Here is a 14,015-nt window from a genome sequence, read left to right as displayed (position 1 = left end):
GCTCGGGTGAATATCAGGGTACTCAGAGGCGTCAATCAGGTGAATCAAACCTGGGCCCTCATGTTAGTAGCTAAGCTCTCTACTCACTGGACTAGTGCATCTCTGACAATTCTTCTATTATTTCAAAGAAATAGAAAGAGGAAACTCTGAAATAAAATGAAACTGCATTGGGCTCACTTAAAATTTTAATGAGCTTACTTTCAAAATTACAATGTCATATAAAATGAATTTATTCAAAAGTATACACTGCATTAACAGACAAAAAGATACAGTATAAATTAAAATAAAACTTGGTTTTTCCTAGGTTCAGCAACCTTTTGTGTTCAACCAGCTGTAGAGTCAAATCCTGAAATTTTGTGGGCTCACGTAAATAGATCATCATGGTTTCAATACCAGCACCATTCTATGAAACAAAAGGGATAACATTTTGTTAGCCAGATTGCAACCCATAATGGGCTCATGATCCATGCTCCATTTAATAGATTTTTCATAATCACCTGTCTTTAAACTTTTTTAGTATGATCTTCACACACTAGTTTATTTTCTGTCATCTGGTAATCAGGTAAATACAATAAATTCAATGAATTTTAGGGTCAGCCTGAGCCCCTTCTTTGACCTGCTATACTGATATCTTTTCACTTAGTATCATCACTGATGAGATATACTCTCCTTTCTGGTACTCAATTTTAGGATTAAATATTAAACTTTAACATTGATGGACATATTTTCACAACTTTTTTGGATGGAATATCCAACTTGCAGTTTGATGGGATGACCAAAGAGCAATCTCTCTTCACACCTGTTATAAAACTTGGGTGTTCAAACAGATTTGTTTCATCAACTTGCAAGAGCATAAATTCTTCTTCATTTCATATGATTAATTTGGATTCTGATCCTTCCAAAAGCTGTATCTTGAAATCCAATTGAGAAAGAAGGCATATTTGAAAAATAAAACATTTTCTGCCATTCCATGTATTTGGTTCCCAATGATATTGGAAAGCTTGTTATACCATTTTCACAGCAATGCTTAACATGCTTTTAGAATTATTTTAATGATACTTCAAAGTAAATGAAAATAGGCACAGTGATGAAGGCAGTTAGTTGCCTTCATGGGAAGTTAGAGGCAAAATACTATAGCCGGAGGTGCAAAATGACTTTCATTCCAGGCAAAAGGAAGTCTCAGAGTGTCACTAAGTGTCAAATACTGCAGTCTTTTAATGTGGGGCCTTTATTATTTTACCACGCTGCCACTTTGGAGATGAGTAAAAGATCTTCTGAAGTTTTAAAGGGCACTCTCCGGATGGGCTGCAAACACTTGAAATCTCTTCATGGGTTAGGAGCCACTGATAAGTAGGCTATTTTTTCTTTTCTCATACAGAGAAATAGCAGGAAAGTGATTGGAGAAATTCCTGGAGGATGATTAGATGACTTCATATGATTTGATGGCATCAAGGCAAAAGGCCTCTATTCTCTCCCAAGATATGAAAAATAGGAAAAAAATGATTACATTCAATGGCCAGTCCTCAATTACAGCAATCAAATTTAAAAATTAAATATGCATGAAAGAAGTCAAACATAGCATGTTCAGAGCTTCATGGCAAAGTGCATAGAAAAATACATTATTTTTTCTTTTAAATTAATAAAGATATATAATAAATAATACAAAAATATAAATAAAAGTCCATACAATAAAGTTCACCTTACATTTTCAAAACCAGCTAAGTTAAAAATATATAAAGTAATTCAAAGCTAAGAGCCATTGTCAATTGAAAGCATGGCTTTTCATATCTTTTACTTTCACCTTTTTTTGTTCAGAATATATCAAAATAGTTAAAATAAATCAAAATATGTCTACAATGGAATTCAAAGACTAGTCATGTGTTTCACAAAATCATTTATGAATGAAAATTAATCATGAGAAAATGACTTATTTTTTCCCGGATAGACGGACATATGGGCGGCATTTTCTCTCGCTAGGTTCAAGGGAGGGGAGCCACAGGAAGGGCTGGAGGCTGATGGCAGTTGGCTCTCAGCCTTGGCACAGTATGGATTGTTCATTTGCAAAACCTCTATAATGCGACTTCATTACGGTTCTTCATGAACCAGTTATCTTTTGTGTGAATGTAAATTTTGTGTGAAATGGGCAAAACCGGAAGAGCCTCATGACATGCTCAACACAGCTTATGGTGATAATGCCATGCATGGATATGGTGTTTTCGAGTGGCACAAGTTGTTTAGGGAGGGTAAGGAAGATGTTGAAGTTGCTGAACATCCAGTATGCCCTTGGACCTTAAAAAGAGACAAAAATCTTGCAAGAGTGAAGCCTCTGTCGGACAGGGATCACAAATTAAGTGTTCACATGGTTTCTGATGAACTTAGCAGCCCTAATACTGATATACCTTGTGACCAAAAAAATTAGCATGAGATGGGTGTGTGCAAAGTTGGTGGCACGAGTGCTCTTGGAAGAACAAAAGGAAACTCACACGTGGATATCCCAAGAGCTTCTCGAACATTTGAGTGAGGATCAAAATTTTTTAGATAATGTCATTCCTCTTCCCCTGCCTCAAATCCACGCTGAAAGGATACCACCACGGCTCAGTGGAAGCATTACAACAGACCATGATGAGAGAGCTTAGCAGAATTCTGGGCACCAACTTCCAGAAGGCGTACTAGGTATGGAAATCAGCTAGCAGAGGTGTATGGATACACAAGGGGCCCCCCTTCGAAGACTTTTGAGTGAATTTATCAATTCCGGCAATAATTTTTAAAAATTGACTTAGCCCTACTACTATTGGAACAGACCTTGTACATAACAGCAGGGCTGAATGCATTGCCCTGTCATAAGATAATGAAAGAGTCTCATTCTGATATGTTGTGCCAATGCAATTTACTATTTTAAAATTTAACCACAGCTTATTTAACATTCATAAACTAAGGGTGGAGAGTAACCCAGCATTGGCATAAGCCTACTCTTAAAGGCACCCAGGGATATACAGCTTAACGTCCCATCTGACGAATGGCATACTCAATCAAAGTGCCCTCTGCAAAGCAGCTCAATAAGGGATCAGGAAACTACTGAAAAATATTTGCCGCCACCAGGATTCGAACCTGGACTCTCTGAGGTGGGAAGCCAGTACATTAGCCACTGCACCATCACAAACACCATGAACTTTGTTTTGCGTAAATAAGTTCGCATCCCAGGTTGGTTCATTCAATGATAGAAGAGAAGATAAGGAAAATTCATGATCCTAGAAAATATGAAGAAACCATATACCCAGTAATCAACCCAAAGGTTAGCTTGGTAGGTGATGGTAGAGTTCACTTGATACTAAGCCCAATGGCATATAAAATTCACACATAGGGGGCTTGTTCCTTTCCCTATGAAAGGTTTCCCAGTGACTATAGTTTCCAAGGAAGTTCTGGCAGATGAAAAATCATACACCTTAAATGAAGCTGAGTGAGCCCAGGAATTGATCCCTGACCCTCAGCTAAAAACCAGGGCAAAATGAGGATTGCAAACAAAGTACCCATCAAAAGGAAGAGAGTATAATGTACAAAATTCAAGGATGAGAAAGAAAAAATATTGTTACAAAAGTATCAGAAACTGAAAAGTGAAAGAGAAACTGAACTAAAAAGCTGAAACGTGAAAAAAGCCAGACAAGAATGGATAAAGCAATTGTACAAGGAAGTGCAGCATAAATTTCCCTGAGGAAAAATTGAGTCAGTTAGCACCACTAAGATACATTAGGTAGTAGTAGTTTTTATGGGAGGCAACCAACAGCTAAGGTCATTTGCGCCATTAGGGATGGACAGGAAAGGATGAAGGGTTGAGAGAAACCCAGCATCAGCATTGGCCTACTCTTGTTGAAAGGCCCCAAGGGGTCTGCAGTTTAACGTCCCATCCAAGGGACGTCAAACTCACTCAAAGTGCTCTCCACAAAGCACCTCAAGTAGGGATTGGGTTATAACTGAAAAATATTTTTTGTCTCCAGGATTTGAACCCGGTAGGAATGGATAGTTTATTATTTGAGATATTAGACAGTATAATGGGAAAGGATTAACTAGGTAGGAAAATGTTGAATAATGAAAAGCAAGATTGAATGTGGAAGTGCAAAGAACAAAGATATTGGCAAAGAGCTGCTACAAGCCAATCTTCAGCAGATTGATAACCAGAAATAATAAATTCTAATATAAGTTAATGGTCTTGAATTAAAATTTTGTGCAAAAAAATTATGATTGATTAACCCACTTTAAAGAATGAAACTTCAAAACATGAGTGGTCTATTTTGTTAGGGATCATTTTACGACTAAGGTGGTATCATAATTAGCAGGACATTCAATTACTTAAAAGATAACCCATCAACTAAAAGTAGCTAGACTATTTTGGTCAATTCATACCTGTAAAATAGAGGCCACAACATAATTTCCTACCAATTTTCATTTTGACTATTATTAAATTGGTTTCAGTAAGTAAATTATTTTTTAAATAAAGTAATGGAAATGATAAAAATTTGGCAGTATAAAACTTACCTTCTTTAAAAAAAAATATCTCAATGCCATTTCATGAAGATTTCAACATCATGGAGTTCTGATCCTAGCCTCTAAAACTTGAGCACAAGCCTTCATTAGCAACTTCTTCCCTTCTGAAGTTTTGCATCATTCTTCTCTCCATTTGAGGTTAAATACTCTCATGCGATAGTAAGCACCAACGAATAACAGCTTTTGTCCTTGGATAGATTACACAAAAAAGCACTCTTTTTTTAATGTAAGAATATGTATGATGTAATCACATGCTCTTCCTGAACAAAATAACATTCAAAGTAACTAATTCTTTTATGGACTATGACATAAGGAAAACAAAGTATGGCACTAATTTAACAATACAACAATCTTTCACTGTCTTATTTTCTTCTTTCCAGCACCTTGAAAATCTGGTTTTCTTTATCATCATGCGATTTAAAAATGAATAAACTTGTCCCCTATCCTGTCCAATTTTTCAATGGAATAAGCTCCTTAGTAATCATTGAAATAGTGTAGGTGAGAAAGTGACCATTATCCAGGGTGCAGCAACATAACTTCCTCTTTTAAAATGCACACCAATCAGGCTGTAGAGGTTGTAGCTAAGTAAGCATACCAGCGGGCCTTCCAAAATTGCTTCAACGTAGACCTGTTGGACTATGTCCCAGACTGGAAATCAATTGTTACATGGGTCACTATGTTCAGACAAACCGTGAGTGCGACAAGACAAAGAACTGGAGTCCCTAGAGCCATCAGATTACCTAAGAACATTGAGGCAGTGGGAGCCACCATCTTGCAATCCCTATGGCGTTCTGCACACAACCATGCATCAGCCCTTGAAATTTCTGACTGTCCAATGAGGCGAATTCTTTATGATGACCTTTATTACCATCCTTAAAAATTGGTGATTGTGCATGAACTCTCCGACCATGACTTCAATTCTCAGAGGAACATTGTCAGGCTCTTCCTGAAAACTTTCCTGAGGACACCATTGTGTTTTTCAATGATGACACAATGGTGATACAAAACAGAAACATGCGCTACTGGGCTAACGCCAATCCCAGAGAATTGCATCAAATGCCATTTAATTCACCTAAAGTCACAGTGTGGTGTGCAATTTCCTCAGTTGGTATTGCAGGTCCCTGGTTTGTTGAAGAATATGAGGTCACAGTGACAGTGGATTCAGACCGGTATGTAAATATGTTGGAAGAATTTTTTCCCAAGACCTGATGAACTGGACTTAGGGGACAATTGGTTCCAACAGGACGGAGCAGCGGTATACACATCAAGGGCATCAATGGCTGTAATGAGGGCACACTTCCAGGAGCATCTCATCTCAATTATGGTCAATTTAGAGTGGCCAGCCCGCTCCCCCATTGGCCCCTTGCGATTTTTTTTTTAATTCTGCATTTATACCAACCCTCCAAGGACCCTACATGACCTGAAGGGCAATATCCGGGCAGGAATTGCCAACATACCTGCTGCTATGCTGGTAAGGGTCATGGCAAATGCCAGAAATCAGCTTATTCAGCGTATGAACAATGGGGGATGTCACCTACCTGATTTGATTTTTAAAACTGTGTAAAACAAAACTTTCAATATGTACCTACAATAAAAAATAACAAAAAAATTGTTTCATGAAATGGGTTTTATAGCATTTTGAAAAAAGAGAGTTATGTTGCCGCACACTGTGTATGACAAGAAATAAAGTTTGCTCTTGGCTTATTTTGGATATTGAGATGGGCAGGGTCAAAATCATGCATGGTAAAATTAGAACAATGCACCATTCCATTAATTTCACTTTGCATTTATCACTTGGGAAGTTGATAAAAGTAGTTATAGTTAGATAGTCGTGCCTACCTTTCTCTTCACAAGCTTTGTCCAGCTCATCATTTGGGAGGTCTCCATGAGAGGGTGACGGCTGTAATTCCAATATTGCTTTTACTGGGCATAAATGAAGCTCTCCATTATGAAATTTGCCAACAGCATAATTAAAGGGGTTTTCTACATTATACGGTCCAGATAAATAGACTTGCTTATCCACCATCCCACTAAAGGAAAAAAGAAATGCTTATTTGGAGTATGATTTATGGAGTAACATTAATAAAGAGCTAAACTACTTAGAAATTATTATTTACAGCAGGTGATTCAATACACAGCATTAACAAAAATAAATCAAAGCAATGTTATCACTTCTAGCAGTCATAAGCAAGAATTGATAAAATATTTTACCACAATTTCAGAGGAAATCTAAAAAATAGCAATTTTTAATACCTCTCATACACCTTGTCAGTGTTATCATCCTCGTCGTCATCATCATCATTTTCTAAGTCTTCACCATCCACTCGGGCAGCTATATAAGCAGCTCTTGGTTGATCAAAATTTTTATTCCCTGTATCCAATTTAACCTCCAATTCAACTTCTTTCAGAGCAGGTTTAATCCTGGACTAAAGGGAGTAACATTCAAATGATTTATTATAAATTCATAATTTGCTAGAGCAATTGTTTGGGGTGGATATCTGCCAAAAATAATTAAAACGGATGGCATTCATGACCAGGGTAATGGCTTTGAAAATAGGTCTGAATTATTATTAAGCATCTAGCCTTGAACTGTAACAATTGGGTCTGATTTTGGGCAGGAGCCTACCCCACATGTATGTCTTTTTCATACACATCTGGTGCTGACCACTGGTATATGACATCCATACACAAGGTAAATGGCAAACATTTTTACAAGTTTTACAGGCAGGCTAATCTTATAAAATCTTATACTTCAAGTGAAACAATTAGTGAAATAATTTTATTCAAAGTGAGACACTCCCATGGAGCCATATGTATTTTCCCTCTCATCAATTGTCTACCAGAAGAAACTTACTAAAATTAAGTTAAGCAACATTTACAACCCTGAATATATGAAATATCCCACTGCTGAATGGCAAAAAAATCCTCTATCAAGGGAATATTTCTCAAAAAGTAATAAACAATTTATCAAAAAGAAAAATTAAATTTACAATAATTCATACCTTAAGAACCTGATATCACACGCTAAAGACCAAGTTCCCAAAGATGAGAGAACAAGAGAGGCATGAAATTAAGTGCTCGGAGTGTTCCACTAAATATTTTGAGCAAACAGGATGGACAATTGGAGAAATGTTAAAGGAGCACAAAATATGCGTAAAGAAAAGGAACATAACATCCCCTTTAGCAAAGCACCTTATAGAACTTGACCACAAGGTGACTTTGAGACTGAAATTCTGAATTTTGAAAATACAGGCCATAGACTCAATACATTGGAGCAATTAGAAATATTAAAATGTGTTCATTGCAAGGATGAACTGGAAAATGAAATTTTGTATCCCTCCCACTCCCTCCTCCTAAATCTACCCCTATATCACATCCATTTCTCCCCACAAAGGGTATCCCCCTCCCAAACAAACCCCTATTAACAGCCAATGAGTGGCACCAAAAGCTGTACTTCCCTTTCCCTCTCATCTACAATTTAATGTTTTTACCCATACATCCTCCCTTTCCTTCCCACTCTGACCAACCCTCCCTCCCCCACTCTGAAGGCACACGATATATACAAAGCTGGCTCCTGTGAGGACCACCTGATGATGACATCCAATTTCGAAACCTAGGTTGTGTTCTAAATAAAGTGTGTGTGTAGAATGAAAAAGTAACTTAATTCATTTCAAAATTAGGAAAGCATGTAAATGATAGAGATTATGTAAATAAGAGGAAGATGTTTATTACCAAGGAAGCACACTTACTATACGGAAGAAGAAGAAAAGAGGAGGCTGTACTGATATTGTGGCTCAATTAAAAGTAAGCAAAACACTTCATGTTTCAGGACCTATTTATTAGCCATGGCCTCCTGGCTTTGTTGGACTCCGACACTAACACTACTGTTCTCTTAAGCCCTAACTGAAATGACAGAATATCCTTAAAACCACACTATATATTAAAATAATTTGTTCATTATATGTGAATGCTTTCTACTTCCTTTTATTAAATCCAAAATCCTATTCTTTTCTTATCTCTACATCACATTCTCCCCTCTATTGCCATCGTAAGTATGCCAATGCCTCCCAGTATCTCCTGCATCCACTAGCTCTATCTTCTTCAAAATCATCCGAACATCTGTCTTTCTACCATATCTATAACCTCTTTATTTGCTTTCCTTTCTACCATTTTATATAATGTATTGTTCTCAACGCTCACATCTCAAAAGCCTCCAATCTATGCTCATCCTCTTGGCTAAATGACCACGTTTCAAAGCCATACAAAACTATCTTCATTTCCTCATAATAAATTCTTATCCCAAACCTATCACACTGGTTCTGTAATGCTGGGAAGCAAAGGTTGGAAACATTTGGCCAGCTGGTCAACTCAAGCTTGATCATTCACAAATCTGACGTCAACATCAAATCTAATACTTTGGTCAAGCAGCATACGATTAATAACTAAAACTTTGATGGGGGATATGGCCAAATTTCTCATGCTCCTTAAAAGCATCATCAACAGATTACCACTAACACTATGGTTCTGTACCTCAGGAGCATGCTTCTCAGTCCCTGTTGTGACAGGCCAACCAGTGATTCAGTATTTCTGTAAAGGTCATTATTTGTGAATTTAAATTCAGCATTTATTCAAGCAATCAACTACACCTTAATATACAGTAATGACAATGGATGACAGCATTGTTGGTGAATCTGAACATGAGATTCTTACTGGAAATGAGTAGGTGGTGAATGATTTTCTTTGACTGCGAAAGGGTATCATTGTCATTTTTTTATATCATTGACATATTGAATTCAATGAATTGAGTAACAATATTCCCATAATTACTAGGAAAAGAGACAATATATAAAAGAAACAGGAGCCACTTGGTCAAGAAAGTGAAAATGATAGAGGAAGGGGGTAGATGTTAACTGAGTAAGGTCTATGAAGAGTCAGGCGTGGAAGACTTGGGAGTGATTTAGAAATGTCATACAAATGATGGACACACCCTTTCCCTCTTATTGGAAATTAAACTACCAACTTAGTTTTCAGCGCAATGAATTCATTTAGAATTACAGTAAACACAATTATCCATGCCTGCATTATCTGGGTTTCAGACCATCCATGCATCGCCAATCGCTTTTGTGTATCAATGGTGATGGTGGAGTGGAGGGCAATGGGATGGATTGCTAACCCATAGATGAGAAGGGCTGTGTGTAATGTGATGTCTCTTTAAGTAAGAGAAGAGATAAAAAGTTGCTGACATTGTTTTTATGTTCTTAAGGGGGTAGAGTATTAATCCATGTAACACCCTCATCAGCCATCAACAAAATGATTGGTCCTTCCTGATGCAAAATGCTCACGGGAGAATTGGTGCGTACAGAGGGGAAAAAATGAGACAAAATAATGACGTTCCCCTCATCTTCATGATTCACACAGCTAGATCAAGAGGGCCCCTTTCACAGTTTTCACTGGAGGGTGAAAACAGATTACATACTTTAATCCCTTGTGCAGAATTTATTAATCATTTAGATAGAGGTGACATAATAAAAAAAATGGCCAAAGAATTGGGGATTCAGGCACAACAGTTTGTCACATTCATAAAAAAATCATACTCCTAATGATCACTCATGATTATGACTTTGTCACCAGTATAATGAAAAGAAATTAAATAAAAAAATCAAACCACGAATATCTTTTTCAGCTGATAAATTTTAGGCTTAGTTTCAGAAGTTAATAGAAGAAAAAAGTCTACTTCCAAAGCAATTCTTCAATGCTGATGAAACTGGCAGGTACTGTGTGTCTACCAAAATGGTCCTTTAATTACAAAAATATAAAAGCAGCTGCTAAATGGTTCTAAGCTGAGGTAATGCATTGGGAGACAGAAGAATGAAAATTCTGGCGATAGAAAGAAAGAATTAAAAAAAACCCACAATCCTTCCATGGATGACAAATATATTCACCAATCCACTATTACAGTGCACCTGGAAGCTCTTCGACAAATCAAGAAATTTTTTAGGACCACACAACTATCCAGTTTGGCATCTTCACCATTAGAATTCGAAAACACGGGAGGGAGGATATCTGGGAGTGACTGCTGACTGAGTCTCAAGATTCTTGGTTTGAATTTTTCACTGACAAACAGATATTGGAGGTGTCCCTGTATGATTCAAATGTGGAAGGCACTGAAGAAAGCAAAAGTGTGGGAGATACAGGCAGGCATAAGAATCATGCAAACATACTAAACTGCATAGATATTTTGTTGCACATAATGATGCAGGATTCCTGGAAAACTTATTTCCAACATACCCACTTCAACCTTTTCCTACCCCTTCCTCATATGCTTTTCTTTCTCCTCTCCATCACAGTCTTCAACATACCACCCCTGCAGCAAAATTCTCAGTATCCATCTTTCGTACTTCCTTTAGATTTCTCCCAACAATCCCCTCCTCACCCACGATGCTCAGCACTTCCTTGTTTATTTTTCATTTCTGTCCACTTCACCTTTTCCATGCTTCTCCACACCCAGACCTTAAACGCCGCCAATCTATGCCTATCATCTTGCTTCAATAACCATTTTTCCACACCATAAAAAACCATACCCCATGTTTTAGTTTTGACAAGGGTTTCCTAATACCCGGAATGAAACATCCTTGCCAACAATTGCCTCCTCTTTATGAAAGTTTCTTTGCTTTTTACGATTCTTCCACTGTCACTACCTTGGTCCAAGACACTTCTAAGACATGTACACTTCTACTTTAATTTTTGCCCTCCAATTTAAACCAACAACAAAGCTTTCCCCTTTCTTGAAAACCTAACAATTTTTGCTTTGCTTACATTTATTCTCAGCCCATACCTACCACACAAATTTTCCATTGCACGCAGCAGTAAACCCTCGCCTGACTGGCTAACTAAAGCTTGAACATTAGAAAACAAAACTGATTTTATGAATTCCTAACTGACTTTCATCACTATCTCTAATTCTTACCATGCCACGTTTACCATTTCCTCTACATATACAGTCAAAAGCACAGGTTTATACACTCCATCCTCCATAAGCACCAGAGTAGTTTGACGCCAGTATAGCTTACAGATAAGTTGCCTATTCCTCTTCTCTTCTAAAATACAATCATTTATTCAGTCTAAATTACTCCATCAGATGCATTCTCAATATCTAAAAACACACAAATATATCTTGATTCATCATCTTATTTATGACCTCATTACTGCTATGACATCACATGCCTCTTCCCTTCCTGAAAACAAATATGATCTCCCAAGTAATCATAAGCCATCCTTTTCACCCATTGTTTGAAGAACCTATGAAGATCTTTTGCCGCACGTTAAAATAAACTTGCTGTTCCAAAGCCCTTAAATTCAGGAGGAAATTTTTTTAGGGATGGTAAATAACAGTGATCAAAACAAATCTTCTGGCCAACTTCTTCCCTCATATTTGCTTCGAATTAGCCCATTGAAACTCTTCCTACCTTGTTTTTCTAAACCCTTAGTAATTCCACTTGTTTTACATTCCTTCAATGCCCTTTCTGTTCCACAATCAAATATACCTTGTCCTAAGCTATCCCAATCTATGTCATATTCTCCTTCTGTCTAAGCTTGCTGGTTTAATGTCTTTATCGCATAGACACTCTTTATATTACTTCCATCTCTCTCTTTTCTTACCTGGTTCTGTTAGTAATTTTCCTACAGTATCTTCAATAGTGTGCATGGATTTTCCTGTCTTACTTCCTGATAAATCTTTCGCCTTTCTGTATTAGGCACCAATTTAACCCTTCCTTTGTAAACTTTCCATGTCCTTGCAGAATATTTTCCACCATGCTTTTTTCGTTCTCTTAGTTTCTTGCCTCACTTTATCATTTAGTTCCTTGTACTAGCCTGCTGATGTTAAGTATGTTGCCATTATATATTAACAGATAAACAATTGCACAAAAATTCATATATGATATCAATAGACAATAATCATACATGTAACTAATAATTCCAGTCAATTCATTTAATATCATATGGTTTGCAACAAAAGACTTAACAATTAAGCCAAACTCACAAAGATGTCAATATTTAAAAGAGATTGGAATCTTCCCTAACATGCAAAGAGGATAAATGAATGAGAGTATTAGTTTAAAGAACAGGATGGATGATCGAGGCTACACACTTCGTATATTAACATATACAAAACCATATTAAATATGGTATAACTCATAGTTTGTTTGACAATACATTATCATACAGGTGACATGTCCATTATACATGTATGTAGGATTAATGACATTAAAGTTGAGTGGAGAAAATATTCCCCCAACAAAAATGCAAAACGTTTAATCTCTTTATTATAAGGAGCACACAAAGATGCAAATGGGCTACACACAACGTTCGAAATCAACGAACTATCTTTTAAATGAAGAAAAGGAACTTGGGATGGGGTACAAGAAAAACTAAACTGTGCAATGGCCGAGTACAATGATCAACAGACGTTTTAAAAACTGGATCCACGCATAGATTATTGAGGTCGTTTAACGAGAGGAAATTCAAATAATGCAATAATAAAAACATGTTTGTGGCTGAAAATAATGGGATATAGCCTTAAACTATGATTTTACAATATTTATTATTCTATATTACAAAGTGAATCTCTACCGAGCACACAGGGCAGTTAAAAGTAACACCGTAACTTGAAACTTAACGTCAGTTACCACGTTCATTTTTCTTTAATATTGCCGTCGCCAAGGAAATTAATACCATTTTAATTTACAGCAACCGGGAAGAACGGCCCATACATTCCATTTCTAATATTTACGATGAATGACAATCGTTTAGATTAAAATATGATAACCCATGCGGCCACAACGATTTAGTTCAATTAATAATTCAATCAAGAAATTTTTACAAACCCGAATCACGGGGAAATTGACAGATGTCGCTTTCGGACGAACTGGATACTGAAATATATGTAGTTGTTTGTGCAAGAGTTTAGATAGGTAAACTGGTGCCTGTGAACAGAAAGAAAGTCACAAACAATAATAAACTTTAAAAAAACTACAAAAGAAACACTCATAAATATGCACATATAATAGACTCCACATGAAAAACATTTTCCTCCTAAAAGTCAACAAACATATACCTCGAAAACAACCCTGTCTTTTGGATCAGCAGGAGGACTGTGATGACCTGATGCCATGTTTACAAACAAATGAATATAGAGATGTACGGAATATTGTCATAACATAGTCAAATCGGCAGGAAGTTAAACTCTTGTTAGTCTGCATCACAGGATAACCATTAAGAATCAAAATATGAAGTCCATTAATATTTATGACGTTAAATTGGATAAATCGGGCAGGATCTCCTTCAATTATTAGAGAAAACTTTATGTCGCCCCATAAAATCTAGAGAAACCTCAATTTCAAAACAGAATCGCGGTATGGAATAGTCAGTTATTATAAGATTTCCTCTACCAACCAAAATTGAATTTGTTGCGTTGG

General features: G+C 36.7%; 1 protein-coding gene across 1 annotated transcript in view; it reads right to left on the bottom strand.

Annotated features, from left to right (window-relative positions):
• The window catches only part of LOC139685804 (DNA-directed RNA polymerase III subunit RPC5-like), a 34,977-nt gene extending 21,266 nt beyond the window's left edge, over positions 1 to 13,711 (bottom strand). The window contains exons 1-4 of the mRNA XM_071582922.1: positions 13,655 to 13,711; positions 13,425 to 13,523; positions 6,793 to 6,965; positions 6,379 to 6,569 (exon numbers count right to left, since the gene is read on the bottom strand). Of these exons, the coding sequence (XP_071439023.1) occupies positions 6,379 to 6,569; positions 6,793 to 6,965; positions 13,425 to 13,523; positions 13,655 to 13,711 (520 nt within the window). The remainder of the gene's footprint in view (positions 1 to 6,378; positions 6,570 to 6,792; positions 6,966 to 13,424; positions 13,524 to 13,654) is intronic.
• Between the last annotated feature and the right edge of the window lie 304 nt (positions 13,712 to 14,015).

This window comes from Hetaerina americana, unplaced genomic scaffold (genome assembly GCF_022747635.1).
Source record: "Hetaerina americana unplaced genomic scaffold, ioHetAmer1.1.p SCAF_12, whole genome shotgun sequence".
In the NCBI taxonomy this organism is placed as follows: domain Eukaryota; kingdom Metazoa; phylum Arthropoda; class Insecta; order Odonata; family Calopterygidae; genus Hetaerina; species Hetaerina americana.
Note: the sequence above shows the minus strand (reverse complement) of the source record. Positions and strands in the feature narration are given on the sequence as shown.